Raw genomic sequence first — 14805 nt, forward strand, 5'->3', positions numbered from 1 at the left:
GACTGAAACAGCCCAGGGGTCTTTTGCTCCTAGACCCTGACCTGCCCTTGAGAGAAAAAAGCGTTTTGACCCTGGAGCCTGAAAACAGCTGGACATTCCTCCCCAGGGACATGACAAGACCTGCCTTGGGCCCTGGGTAGTCGGTGCAGCTGAGGGATCCTTGCCCAAGGTCAAGGGCTGACCCTTCTGACTTCATTTGATGACATTGATATCAGGTGACCAGGATGGCCAGGCCAATCTGACAGAGGGTGATGTTTATAAAAGGCCCTTCACCCAGAGACAGAAGCTCCGTGCCAGACTCCATAACCCTGCTGATCTCAAGCACCTGCCTCTACAGGTACCTTTCTTGGGCTCATTTCTCAGTCCCTGGGAAATATCTTGGGAATGAATGGAGAGGAATAGACCCTGAGTTAGGTGTAGGAGGCCTGAGTTCTGGTCCACCCTGACCAGTTCCAGACCTCAGTTTCTACTTATTTATTTATTTATCTTGAGAGAGAGAGAGAGTTGGGGAGAGGTACAGAGGAAGAGAGAGAGAAAGAGAGAGTGAGAGAGAGAGAGAGAGAGAGAGTCCAAAGCAGACTCCATTCTCAGTGTGGAGTCCAACACAGGGCTCAATCCCACGACCCTGAGATCATGACCTGAGCTGAAATCAAGAGTTGGAAGCTTAACCAACTGAGCCACCCAAAAGCCCCTCTCCATTTTTATTTTTAAATTTTCTTTCTGTCTCCATTTTTAAATTAGCAACTTGGACTGGGCCATCTCTGATTAGAATGGAGAGATGGGGAGGGGTCCCCACCTGGCACGAGGGCAGCCCTGGCTGTGGCTTGGTTGCAGCCCAATCTCAGTCTCCAAGACTGTGAGAGGGTGGGGACTCATCCTCAGAGGAAGGACTCTCCTTGATCTGGTAAAGAATGCCCCAGGGGAGGAAGCATCACCAGTCATTTGCATGAGCCCTGGGACCCTGGCCCCCTCAGTGTTTGTTGCTGGGTGGGAGCTGTTCCCCTTTCCCTGGGTAGGAGGAGGTATTGGCAGGAAGTCAGCATCGGCAGGGACCCTTTGGCATAATGTCCAGCATAACCTTGAACTGGGGGCTGGCAAGGGTGCTTCCCTGTTTTGAAGTCGTCAATTGCCTCCACTCCAGCCTCAGAATTGGAAATTGAGGTGATGGGCAGATGGGAGCATCAGGGGTAAGAGTTCAGACACTTAGGTTGGGAATTTTGAGTCTCCTTTCCAGGCCTCAGATTCGGTGATGCTCTAAGAGTGAGCTTTTGGGACACGGGACCTACGGTGGATACACTTAAGTCTTTCTGGCATCTAGCTAGGAGCCAAGTACCAATCATGTGCCAGTGTTTATTGACTGAGTGAATGAACGAGTGAATGGCTCCATCTTGATGCTCAACCTGGCTCCACCTTCTTCCCCAGTAGTTGATACAGATGGCAATATCCCCAACGGCCACAGAGCTTCTCCTGGCCTCCTTTGTCTTCTGCCTGGTGTTCTGGGTGGTCAGGGCCTGGCAGCCTCGGGTTCCCAAAGGCCTGAAGAGACCACCAGGGCCCTGGGGCTGGCCTCTGCTCGGGCACGTGCTGACCTTGGGGAAGAACCCACATCTGGTGCTGGCAAGGCTGAGCCAGCGTTACGGGGACGTGCTGCAAATCCGCATCGGCTCCACACCCGTGCTGGTGCTCAGCGGCCTGGACACCATCCGGCAGGCCCTGGTGCAGCAGGGTGATGACTTCAAGGGCCGGCCCAACCTCTACAGCTTCAGTCTGGTCACTGATGGCCACAGCATGACCTTCAGCCCAGACTCTGGACCGGTGTGGGCCGCCCGCAGGCGCCTGGCCCAGAGCGCTCTCAACACCTTCTCCATTGCCTCAGACCCGGCTTCCGCATCCTCCTGCTACCTGGAAGACCACGTGAGCAAGGAGGCCGAGGCCCTCCTCAGCAGGTTGCAGGAACAGATGGCAGAGGTCGGGAGCTTCGATCCCCATAGCCAAGTGGTGCTGTCAGTGGCCAATGTCATTGGTGCCATGTGCTTTGGGCAGCACTTTCCTCAGGACAGTGAGGAAAAGCTCAGCCTCATACACAGCAGCAATATATTCGTGGAGAATGCGTCCTCCGGGAACCCTGTGGACTTCTTCCCCATCCTTCAATATATCCCCACCCCTGGCCTGCAGAGATTCAAGGCCTTCAACCAGAAGTTGGTACAGTTCCTGCAGAAAATTATCCAGGAGCACTACCAGGACTTTGACGAGGTGAGCCCAGGGTTTTGGAGCTGCAGGGCCTGGGTGCCGTCCCTCTCACTCAGCTTCAAGGTACACACACAGCTGATATGCTGCTGCCAAGGCCTAGGAAGGCTCTGGAACACCCTGGACTAGCTGTGGGACCTGGAAACAATCCCTTTCCCTCTCTGGCCTCAGTTTCCTCATCCCTCCTGCCTCTCTTTCAGGGTGGCTTGAAGCCCCAGAGATATTTGGCTGTGAATGGGCCCCTGGCAGAGTCCTGCAATGTGGGGGGTTGTTGTCTTAAGAAGGCTTTTGTTCTGCAGGAATCTGAATGCTGACAGAGGCTAATCCCCAGCTCAGGTGGCACTTTGCTTCCCAGTACTCACCCCAGCCTCCTCCTTGGAAACTGGACCCTTGGGGTTATTGGGAGGAAGGGTCCCCAGGGCTGCCACCAGCTCCCACTGTAAGCCCAGCTTACTGCCTAGAGGCCAGGGGGAGGTGCCATGTGGAATGGGGCAAGGTTCAGTAGTTGGCCCTGGAAATGCCAGGGTTGTCCCTAAGCTTGTGTCCTCACAGAACAACATCCAGGACATCGCAGGCGCCCTGTTGAAGCACTGTAAGAAGGGCTCCAGAGCTAATGGTGGCCGCATCCCTCACGAGAAGATTGTCAGCCTTATCAACGACATTTTTGGGGCCGGTAGGAGTCAGACCCTTGCTTCTCCATCCATCACTGCCTGCTGTCCACCCACAGACTTGTTCAGCCCCTGAGTCCATCAGATAACTTGCCAACCACATACCAGATGGGTGCAGGACACGCAGACACCTGGCCCATGTTCAGGGTCTGAGTCCAGGCCATGCCAACAACTGTCAGTGGAAATTCAACCAAACCCCTCTCTGCCTCTGGGCCTCAGTTTCCCTACCTGAATAATAAAGGGTTCTCTAGCCTGGAAGTCTGGGTCCCTGTAATTCCAGAAACGAATTCTAAAACCAGTGACCAAATTTGCGGTGAGAAGATCTGTCTCTGCCCTCAGAAAACTCATGGAGGGGGTGGAGAAGGTAGGGGGGAAGAAGGCAGAGAAAGCAATGCTTGGTACATTCATGCTGGGTGTTTGGGGAATGCCGGTTTCTTGTTCTTGGCTTTCTTACTTCCTTACCTTACACCATGCTGCCCAGGATTTGACACTGTCACAACAGCCATCTCCTGGAGCCTTATGTACCTTGTGACAAATCCTGAGAAACAGAGAAAGATCCAGGAGGAGCTGGGTACGTGGCAGAGATGCATTGGCTGAGAGAAGCCTTGGGATCCCCAGGTGATTTGTTCGATCTACACGTGGCCGTTATGGGCCTAACAGGGGATGTAATAGGGGACATAATAGGGGACGCAGATGCTATGGAGCAATCAGGACGGCCCTAAGCCCTGTTTGGTCTTCCGTGTTCTACAGACACAGTGGTTGGCAGGGCACGGCGGCCCCGGTTGTCTGACAGACTCCAGCTGCCCTACCTGGAGGCCTCCATCTTGGAGATCTTCCGACACTCCTCCTTCATCCCCTTCACTGTCCCCCACAGGTAAGATCTGTTTATTCTGCCCTGCCGCCTTTGAAGTCCTCACCATGTCTCTTCTTCCCATCTTCTCAGCCCTGGCCCTGGCTCAGATCTCGGCATCTCATTTCTGGCCATGTCACCAAGTTCCTCACAGACCCTCAGCCTCTAGTCTGTCCCCCAGCCAGTCCAAGCCTGATCAAACTACCCCACTTTCAGGAGAAAGTCACATTCTTGACCTCAGCTCTCACTCGCCTCTGCTCACATTCCCTCCCTGCAAGTACTCTCAGCCCTGCCAGGCTGGCCTCACTGGACCTCACCAGCACGATGAAGCCAACCTCCAATCCTGCTGATGCTGGACCTTGGGCCGGGAATGCCATCTACCCTCTTCTCTGGCTACCAGAATCCTGTGCTTGCCCAAGGTCCATCCTGACACAAACTTCCCCTTCGCTATCAGGCTTTCTTGACTCAACTGGCTGGCACAGATTCATTCTCTGATATCTTGCAGAACTTTCAGCCGTTTGTCTTTGATAATGTCCTGGGATTTTTCACAATGTCAAGAGAGTTAGTGAACATTTACTTCTACCCATATATTGGTCTAGTCATTCCTGGAGCAAGAGGTCTGACTCCTCAGCCAAGCTGGGAACTCCCGCAGGGCTGGCCCAGACTGCCTTCTTCTTGGCTCCAGAGGATGGCCAAGTGCACAGCCAGATGCACAAAAAAGTTTAGTAAACACTTGCTTGGCTGAAGGTGAAAAACAGGCGCTGAGGAAGGGGAAGGATAACTTCACCGCTTCCCTGCACCCGACATTCCCTCCCAGTGTGGGGTATGGAGACTGTGGCGAGCAAGCTATTGGGCTGGGGCGGAAGTAGGAGAGAATAGTTCCCAAAGACATGCCCCAGTTTTCCTGCCCTGAGCCTGACTGCCCCCTCTTCCTTCCTCAGCACAACAAGGGACACGACACTGAATGGCTTCTACATCCCAGAGAAACACCTTGTCTTCATAAACCAGTGGCAGGTCAATCATGACCAGTGAGTATACATCTCCCACTAAAAACTACGTGAGGCTCAGCAGTCAGGAAGGCTGTCTGTCCCCCTGGGAACTGGTTATATAATAGAGGAATGGGGCCTTGATTGCTATACATAGTCTGTTCTAAGTAACAGACTTTAGGTCCATGTTTCTCAAACTATAGTGCACATAGGAAATGACCAGCAGGTTGGTTAGATTAGGGTGCCTCATCCCCCAAGATTCCACTTTGGTAGGTAAAATGGAGTACCTCAGGTGATTCTGATGGCAATGGCCTGGTGACCTCTCTTTAGAAAATCCCACTCTAGCCTGTAGGTAGGGGGACCATATAATTTACCATCTAAACGGGGGCGCTCCTGAGTGTGAAAAGGGATACTACCAACAATTCCTCCAAAGCAATAAGCATAAACCAGGATGTACTGTTGATTCCCCTTATATATTGAGTAGGATGGAGATAACATTTTCCTTCTTTTAATTTCTTGTAATTGAAGCATTATTTCTTTAAAATAACAAACTAATATTAAAAAGCACCATTTGCAAGGCCAATCATTTTAGAGAGAGATTTGTAAAAGAAATAAGCATCAAAATACGGTTTGGCCACTTTCTCCACTCTCTTTTCATCACTCTCGACCCATTTTAACACTTGTACCATCAACAGAAGTCTCCCCCAGATCTTTCCTCCCAGGGTCTCCCCCACCCAGAAATCCCATCTCCTCTGTTCCTCTTGCAGAAAGGTGTGGGGAGATCCATTTGAGTTCCGGCCAGAGCGATTCCTCACTGCTGATGGCACTGCCATCAACAAGATCTTAAGTGAGAAGGTGATGATCTTTGGCCTGGGCAAGCGCCGGTGTATAGGGGAGGTCCTGGCCAAGTGGGAGGTCTTCCTCTTCCTAGCCATCTTGCTGCAGCAGCTGGAGTTCAGCGTGCCAGCGGGTGTGAAAGTAGACCTAACTCCCATCTATGGACTGACCATGAAGCACGTCCGCTGTGAGCACGTCCAGGCCCGGCCACGTTTCTCCATCAAGTGAAGACACCAGCATGCCAAGGCAGAGGGAGGGGTGAGGATCACCCATGGGTCCCCAGCCCTTGTTTTTTGCCTTTTTCTTAAATGAAAGCTTTATTGAGGTATAATATACATACCATACAATTCACTTTCTTAAAAGTAGACAATCCAATGGCTTTTAGTATATTCACAGATCTCAGGGGGTTCCTGGATCCAGTTTCAACATGGGGGGTCCCCACACATACAACACCAAGCAATTCTTGGACACCAACAGGGTGTCCAAGAATTCAACTCAATTCTAACACTGTCTACCCAGAGATAGCATTACACTTCACAGGTTAAGGGCTCAATCCTACAGGACTGCCCCCCACCCTCCACTCCTGACTTTAGTTGCTAGTCACAAGCCCCAGGCTGCTACTTGTGCTTCTGACCAACCAGCTTCAGACTGGGGGATCCAATGACCTCCCCTCCTTAGGTTCTTTAATTTGCTAGAGTGGCCCACAGAACTCAGGGAGACACTTACTTATGTTTACCAGTTTATTAAAAGATATGATGAGAGATAGGAATCAGCAGCCAGACAAAGAGATATACAGGGCAAGGTCTGGGGAAGGGGTATAGAACTTCCATGCCCTCTCCAGGCACATCATTCTCCCCAATCTCTGGGTGTTCACCAACATGGAAGCTTTTGATCCCAGTCCTTTTGGGATTTTATGGAAGTTTCATTGCATACTCAGGACTAAGTCCTTGACCACTGTCTCATTGAACCATCAGCCCCTTTCCCCTCCCCAGAGATCAGGGAGTGAGACTGATCCAACACTCTAATCACATGGTTGGACCTCCTGGAAACCATCTCCCAAAGTTACCTTCATTAATGCAACAAAAGATGGAGTGCCTGGGTAGCTCAGTCGGCTCAGGTCACGATCCCAGGGTTGAGCCCACACTGAGCATGGAGCCTGCTTAAGATTTTCCCTCCCTCTCTCTCTCTCTGCCCCTCTCCCCTACTCACTCACTCTCTCTAAAATACATATATACTTTTTATATATATTAAATATATATTAATATATATTATATATTATATATAATAATATATATATACATTTAATATATACATATATATAAACAAAAGACACCTTCATCACTCTCAACACTTAGGAAATTCCAAGGGTTTGAGAAGCTGTGAGCCAGGATCTGTGGACAAAAACCAAATATATATGAGAAATATGTTTGGTCATTCGTATGACCAACATCTATTTCTCATAAACCACAAATTGCAACAGAGTTGTACTACCATACCATAATCAATTTTAGAAACTTCTCACTGACTGGAAAAGAAAGCTCATACCCACTGGCAGTCACTCCCCATTTTCCCCAACCCTCCTCCGAGTCCCACCAGTTCTAGGCAACTACTAATCTACTTTCCGTCTCTATAGATTTTCCTACTTTGCACATTTCATATAAATGCAATTATCCAACAAGAGGTCTTTTGTGACTTTTGTGACAAGTGGTCTTTTGTGACTGGCTTCTTCACTTTACTATACATTACTAGTGTAATGTTTTCAAGGTTTATCCACGCTATAGCATGTATCAGTATCAAATGTCTTGAGTACTATGAGTAGGCCCAGGTTTGTTTCCTCCATCATTGAGGGTACATTGTTCACTGCTCTCTTCTCTCCTTTCCTGTTTGACCCAAGTCTTTGAACACTTGAAGGGAATATGAAGGAAGGGACCCAGGTTTGTGGACCAAACCCAGATGGCTGAATGGGGGGAACTTCATGACCCATCCTCAAAACATCTGACTTCTCACAAGACCTTCATTTGTTCATCTACAGCTAGGGGAGGACAAGTTCCCCAGAAGTCCTCAGGTTATCTGCAAGAGCCCAGGTCTCATCAAAGGGAATTATCAAAGAGTAAAAACATAAGCCATAGAATGGGAGAAAAGATTTGCAAATCACATTTGCAAATCATATATCTGATAAGGGATTAATATCCAGAATACACAAGGAAATCCTACAAATCAACAAGAAAACAAACAACCCAATTTAAAAATGGGAGAAAGACTGGAATAGAGGTCTCTAAAGCAAACATGCAAATGAACAATAAGTACATGAAAAGATGCTGAACATCATTAATTATTAGAGAAATGTAAATCAAAGCCACAGTGAGATACCACTTCATACATACTAGAATGGCTATAATAATGATTTTTAAAAACCTAGATGGTTATAAAAATAATTTGTTATATAAATATAAATGGTGGGGCGCCTGGGTGGCACAGTCGGTTAAGCGTCCGACTTCAGCCAGGTCACGATCTCGCGGTCCGTGAGTTCGAGCCCCGCATCAGGCTCTGGGCTGATGGCTCAGAGCCTGGAGCCTGTTTCCGATTCTGTGTCTCCCTCTCTCTCTGCTCCTCCCCCGTTCATGCTCTGTCTCTCTCTGTCCCAAAAATAAATAAACGTTGAAAAAAAAGAAAATTAAAAAAAAATAAATATAAATGGTCATTCCATTGTAACCATAAAGCAAAACCCTATGGTAGATACACAAAAGATAAAGAGAAAGGAATCTAAACACTCCACATCCAGATGCACACACATACAACACACATTTTTTATGAGTAAAAAAAAAAAAAAATACAGAAAATGAGTAATTGTGGTAAGTACTACAAACAAGACTGTCCACTCACTGTTAGCTGTGTTAATACCTATAAATGGATAAATAATTGAAAGGAACTTCATATGGTAGACATTTTTGTTGCAATTTATCTAGTATCAGATGTGGTACTGGTCTCACACTGTTTAATTTTGTTAATATATAAATTCTGCTAGTAATATATCTTGGTCCAAATCTGTAATGATAGAATATAGAGTTTGGAGAGTAGCAGACATTCGAATGTTTGTCCACAAGTACATTAGTAAGACCAGACAATAGAAAGGTATAGGCTGGGGCACCTCAATGGCTCAGTAGGTTAAGTGTCCAACTTCAGCTCATGCTGTGATCTCCCAGTTCACGAGTTCCAGCCCCATGTCAAGCTCTAGGCTGATAGCTCAGAGCCTGGAGCCTGCTTCAGATTCTGCATCTCCCTCTCTTTCTGCCCCTTCCCTGCTCACACTCTGTCTCTCTCTGTCTCTTAAAAGTAAATTTAAAAAAACATTTAAAAAAAGAAAGGTACAGGCCAATTTCTTTTCATACAATCTAGTTTAATGGGGGTATTGAGCCCTTAAAATGTGGCTAATCCAAATTGATATGTGCTGTCAGTGTAAGATACACTCAAGATTTTGAAGATGTACAAAAAATGTAAAATATCTCAATTTTGTATATTGGTGAAATTATATTTTTGGTATAGCGTGTTAAATAAAATGTTATATTCAAAATTAAAACAAAAACAAAAACAAAAGGGGCACCTGGGTGGCTCAATCAGTAGAACATCCAACTCTTGATCTCAGGTCTTAATCTCAGGATTGTGAGTTCAAGCCCCATGTTAGGTGTGGAACCTATTTAAAAACAAAACAAAAACAAAAATAAATACACCACTACAGAAAATAATCAAATCACAAAGGAAGAGAACAAAAGAAGAAGAGGAGCAGGAGAAATACAAAAGAGACACAAAACAATTAACAAAATGGCAATCACTACATATCAATAATTATTTTAAATGTAAATGGACTAAATTCTCCTATCAAAAAACATAGAGTGGATGAACAGATTAAAAAAAAAATAACTATATGCTGCCTCCAAGAAACTCATTTCAGATGTAAGGACACACAGACTGAAAGTGAAGGGATGAAAAAAAGATATTCCATACAAATGGAAACCAAAAGAAAGTTGGGATCACATCAGACAAAAAAAGAGCTTAAAACAAAGACCGTAATGAGACAAAGAAGGTCATTACATAATGATAAAGAAGTCAATCCGACAAAAGGATATGACACCTGTAAATATTTATGCAGCCAACATAGAGACCCCTAAATATATAAATACTAATGGACCTAAAGAGAAAAATAGACAGTAATACAATACTAGGGGACTTTAATTTTTTTTTTAATGTTTTATTTATTTTTAAGCAGGGGAGGAGCAGAGAGAGAGGGAGACACAGAACTCGAAGCAGGCTCCAGGTTCTGTGCTGACAGCACGTGGGACTCGAACTCAGGAACCATGAGATCATGACCTGAGCTGAAGTTGGACACTTAACCGACTGAGCCACCCAGGCACTCCTACCACAATTTTTCTAAAAAGCAAGTAATACAATGAAATATTGCGTGCAGTAAAAAGAAATAAGCTACCAAAGTGACAAAAAGACAGGGAGGAAGCTTAAATGCCTATCACTAAGAGAGAGAAGCAAATCTGAAAAGGTGACCTACTTTATGATTCCAACTGTATGATATCCTGGGAAAGGAAAAATGGTGGAGACAAAGAAAAGATCCGTGGTTTCCAGGAGTTTAGGGATGAGGTGTGGGGGTGGGGGAGAGATGAACAGGTAGAACACAGCACTTTTAGGGCAGTGAAGCTATTCCATGTGATACTATGATGGCGGATACATGGCATTATACATTTGTCAAAACCCACAGAATGTACAACATAAAGTGAATCCTAATGTAAACTATGGACTTTAGTTAATAATAAGAATCAATACTGGTTCATTAATTGCAAAATATGTGCCTACTCATGCAAGATGTTAATAACAGGGAAACTGGAAGCAGGGCAAGCAGGTATGTGGGAACTCCCCATGCTTTCTGCTCATTTTCTAAACCTAAAACTGCTTTAATCAATTAATTAATTAATTAAAGCCTATCTGGGGCGCCTGGGTGGCTCAATTGGTTGGGCTTCCAACCTTGATTTCAGCTCAGGTCATGATCCCAGGCTCATCCCAGATTGAGCCCTGCGTTGGGCTCAGTGCAGAGCATGGAGCCTGGTTAAGATTCTCTCTCTCTCTCTCTCTCTCTCTCTCTCTCTCTCTCTCTCTCTCGGCGCCTGGCTAGCTCAGTCGGTTAAGCATCCGACTTTGGCTCAGGTCATAATCTCATGGTTTGTGAGTTCAAGCCCCGTGGCTGGCTCTGTGCTGACAGCTCAGAGCCTGGAGCCTGCTCCAGATTCTGTCTCCCCCTCTCTCTCCCCTCCCCTACTCATGTTCTGTCTTTCTCTCTCAAAAATAAACATTTAAAGAAAAAAAAAAGATTCTCTGCCCCTCTCAGCTCTCTCTCTGAAATAAAAAAATGAAAGTTTATCAATTAAAAAAAGACAAATAACACAATAATATAGTGCCAGAACATTAAACAAAGGTCCAGGCCTTTCCATCTCTCCACGTAGCTCTGGGGGTGGAGCCCCCATTTTCCACTCCAGTGCCCCCTGATTTCACCACCAGTGTTTCCACCTGCAGAATGGAGGCAGAGTCGGATTAGTGGATCTCATAAGAGCCCTAGGTTCTAAGTGTATAAGAAGTTTGCTTTGTTCTTTACAAAAAGAGAAAGCTGTTCATCATCTCTTATCCCCTCCCCATTGAAAAACAGAAACAGGAAACTAGGGGATGCTGAGATTTGGGCTTCCCCCCTTCCCCCACACACCTGAATGGCCACCTGACTCTTTAATGCCCCTCTGGCCCCAGGCTCTTTCCAGGGACACGCCTTTATGCCTGAAGGGACCAACTGACTCCAGAGTACCCACCCAGGTGTGAGTGGGATGGAAGAGAGAAAATCATGGAGGAATCCTCAGGGCGGGCCCTTGAAGGAGGTCGGACACAGAAAGAATGGCTGTGCCCCTCCAGCTGTTATGACCCCCTGCTTTCTGGAATAAACTCAGCCTCATCTGTCCTACAAATTACAATTCTCCGAGATGAGACGAGATGAAAATGAGCCAGACCTTCATTTCTGAAGTGTTCATCCAATGGCACAACGGCCCCCAACGTTCTGGAAACAATTGTGGTCATCTGTAGCTTTGAAAAGGTTAATACATTTTAAGAAGCAAAATCAGCTGGAGTCTGTGCTAAAAGCCTGAAGGGAGGATGCACCCCACCTGGGTTCCAGCCAACTGTGCCCACACCTGTCCTCAAACCTAAAGCAAACTCTCCAAGGAACCTCCATCTGAGAGAAAACTCAGTTCACCTATCAGATGGAAGAGGCACAGCTCTGCCCTAGGGAACACCAGCCTGAGGAGGACTACAAAGTCCTGCCCTGGGGACTTGAAACTTTTCTGGACATCCCAAACTGAGGGGAGGAGACACAGCCCCGGGGGCGGGGGGGGGGGGGGGGGGGGGCCGCTCCACTCTGAGGGGGAAATGAGCCTGCCCTGAGAGTCCGGGTCTGAGGATGGGGGTGGAGCCCAGCCCTGGAATCTCAAGAAGCATGGCCTTGTCTGAAGAAGGAAACATTGCCTTGTTCTGGGAGCCCCAGTCTGAGGGTAAACATGGTCCAATCCTTCAGATCCTCTCCCTCGTGGAAAACTCCATGGATGCACCCTTGTGGCACACATGAAGACCCCATCAAGCAACAAACAGTGCCATACTTTGCCAATCTGAGATTCCAGCCAGGTCCCAGCTGACTTTCAGGTTCACAGGTCACTCAGCGGTCACCACCCTGTCCTGCTCCCTGTGGTCAGGAGTTGGCCTGAGCTTCTCACGCATGCCTGGCCAATCTTTAACTCACCCAGGCTGGCCTAGGGCTCACCTCTGGCCAGAGCCAAAGTTGGAGGAATTAGACATAGAGACTCCACAACCCCTCACCCCTGCTAATCATCCCTGCCCCCCACAGCAGGCTGGAGGCCGATTGGAACAGTCATGTCCTGCCCCTTCCTGGGCAGGTGTGGGACACACATCACCGCAAGGTGTTCTCTCAACCCTAGGAGGTAGGCACCATTATACCCTGCTTGGAGACAAGGAGTCCACGCCTGGGAAAGCATGTGCTGGAACCGGTGGGGGAGGAACTCAGGGCTGTGTCACCTGTGCAGAGCCTCTTTCCCTGCCTGCTCCTCTTCCCCACCCCACCCCACCCCCACCCCCACCCCCCCACTTAGCCAGGACTGGAACAGGATGGCTCTCGAAATGCAGTTTGATCAGTGAACCCTGTGGAGAGTTGGAAAGGGCACTCAGTGGGACGGTTTGGAGCCCTGAGCTCAGGTTCCAGGTGTGGGTGACCTTGGGCATGTCCCTCCCCATCTCTGGGCCTCAGACCCCTGTCTTCAACCACCTCTGATGTCTTCTCCAGCACCGTAAACCTGAAGCCAGGGCCAAGAACAATATCCCTGCTCTGCCAGCCTCACTTCAGGCTGTGGGCAAAATCCCATGAAGCTCCGGCACACCTGGAGGGGCAGTGCACAGGGGAGGGCTAATTCTGGTGAACACAGTGGGAACCCCGCCTCTGCCTCAGGGGGAAAGTGAAATGACTCCTCGGCCTCCCAGCATGTCCAGTCAGATCCCCAACTCCTTTTATCTCAAGTATCATCCACCTACTAGGTCTTAGTTCATGTTCTTGGAGAGGAATGTGATGGGCTCAAGCCATTTTTTCCACCGAGGCCTTATGGGTGAGAGGTCACAGGTTAGCCAGTGATTGGGTCACCTTGGAGCAATTGCTCACGTCTGATCCAAGTGGTCACAGCACGCTGGAGAGATGATGGCACAAGAACTCCCACCTGTCACTTTCCTGCCTGGCCCACCCCTCCTCACACCCTCAGTGCAGAACAACCATATTCTCCTTGATACTCCAAGACTGGGCCTTCTGATTAGGAAAGGAGAAGGACCATCCCTGTTCTTACTCCAAGGCAGCTCAACCCATCTCTGAAGGGGCTATAGTGATGCTGAGCCAGGTGGTCCTGCCTTGATCCTTTTGTCAGCAGGGTGACCTCTCTCCCAGGATCCCCTCGGTCCCGATGCAAATGAACCCAGATCTGCCCAGATAAGTCTCAGTCCTAAGGCAACTTGCTCCCCAAGGAAAGATTTTCCAGTTGACAAAGAAATCTGAGGGGCGCCTGGGTGGCGCAGTCGGTTAAGCGTCCGACTTCAGCCAGGTCACGATCTCGCGGTCCGTGAGTTCGAGCCCCGCGTCAGGCTCTGGGCTGATGGCTCAGAGCCTGGAGCCTGTTTCCGATTCTGTGTCTCCCTCTCTCTCTCTGCCCCTCCCCTGTTCATGCTCTGTCTCTCTCCGTCCCAAAAATAAATAAAAAAAACGTTGAAAAAAAAAAATTTAAAAAAAAAAGAAATCTGAGGGACAGGGCAGACTGAAACCAGGGTGGTGGGTGCACGTCTGGGAAACCAAGCAGAGGCTAGATTTTCCTACTCCAAAGTTTATCTGGCTCAGAAAGTCAGTCCCTGAGTCTGTCCTCCGCCTCATCCTTGCTATTGGCTCTTGTGCCCGAGAGGGGGCTGCCAGCAGAGTTCATCACACCCTCACCTGAGTGCCCCACCTTGCAATGATGCCCTCCCTCAAAATTAGCCCCCAAGCCCCTGCACTTTGGTTATGCCTCTACCATGACATAACACCAGGTTCGCAGGGTCCCCCTGGAGTTGGGGCCAAAATTCAAAGATGTGCAAGGGTAGGAGAACTTTGGGGGAAGGAGACTGCCCTGTGCAAAGCCCTCACCTTGCACTAACGAGGGGGGCCATCTCTGGTCCTCTCTGAGGCCACCTGCACTCTGCCTGGGGGCCCTGGGGGCCAGCAGATTTCTCTGGTTTTAGAAGGATAACACAGTGATACTCGATACGTTTCCCCACACTGCCCCTTCATGTCTGCACCTCCCACTTCCTTCTGGGCAGGTAATTGATGATAGGAGTCCAATCCCCAGCAGGGCCTGGGAAAGGGAAAGGAGATAAGGCAGGAGGCTGGCTCACAAGGAGAGGTCCAAATCCCAGCTCACCCCTGGGCCAGTTATATAACCTTTCTGAGTGTAGCTTTTCCCATGGTGCGACTGGGGATGACAATCCTACCCCACAGGGCTGCTGGGAGGCTTGATGAGATACAGTGGGTAAAGTGCCAGGTATTATTTAGGTCAATGCTCAGCACACACACACACACACACACACACACACACACACC

At 48.4% G+C, this 14805-nt stretch overlaps 1 protein-coding gene across 4 annotated transcripts; it reads left to right on the plus strand.

Moving 5' to 3' along the window:
• The first annotated feature begins 210 nt into the window (after positions 1 to 210).
• CYP1A2 (cytochrome P450 family 1 subfamily A member 2) lies at positions 211 to 7280 on the plus strand. 4 transcript variants are annotated; one of them, XM_086711223.1, is made up of 7 exons: positions 211 to 337; positions 1426 to 2253; positions 2785 to 2920; positions 3397 to 3486; positions 3666 to 3789; positions 4707 to 4793; positions 5519 to 7280. In XM_086711223.1, the coding sequence occupies exons 2-7, from the start codon at positions 1435 to 1437 to the stop codon at positions 5814 to 5816; spliced, it is 1554 nt and encodes a 517-aa protein (XP_086567349.1). In that variant the 5' UTR covers positions 211 to 337; positions 1426 to 1434; the 3' UTR covers positions 5817 to 7280. The 4 variants fall into 4 exon arrangements, with proteins under 4 accessions (XP_086567349.1, XP_025774496.1, XP_086567348.1 ...); XM_025918711.2 differs by having other exon boundaries at positions 2800 to 2920; XM_086711222.1 differs by having other exon boundaries at positions 232 to 337; positions 1423 to 2253.
• Positions 7281 to 14805: the final 7525 nt, after the last annotated feature.

The sequence above is a fragment of the Puma concolor genome, chromosome B3 (genome assembly GCF_028749965.1).
Source record: "Puma concolor isolate L17-30 chromosome B3, mPumCon1.1.hap2, whole genome shotgun sequence".
Lineage (NCBI taxonomy): Eukaryota > Metazoa > Chordata > Mammalia > Carnivora > Felidae > Puma > Puma concolor.

Excerpts from the sequence above, each read along its gene's own strand:
- CYP1A2 (XM_086711223.1), top strand. The coding sequence starts at position 1,435 with ATGGCAATATCCCCAACGGCCACAGAGCTTCTCCTGGCCTCCTTTGTC. Across the intron at positions 3,487-3,665 it reads AAAGATCCAGGAGGAGCTGG|ACACAGTGGTTGGCAGGGCA; the intron begins GTACGTGGCAGA and ends CGTGTTCTACAG. Across the intron at positions 4,794-5,518 it reads TGGCAGGTCAATCATGACCA|AAAGGTGTGGGGAGATCCAT; the intron begins GTGAGTATACAT and ends TTCCTCTTGCAG.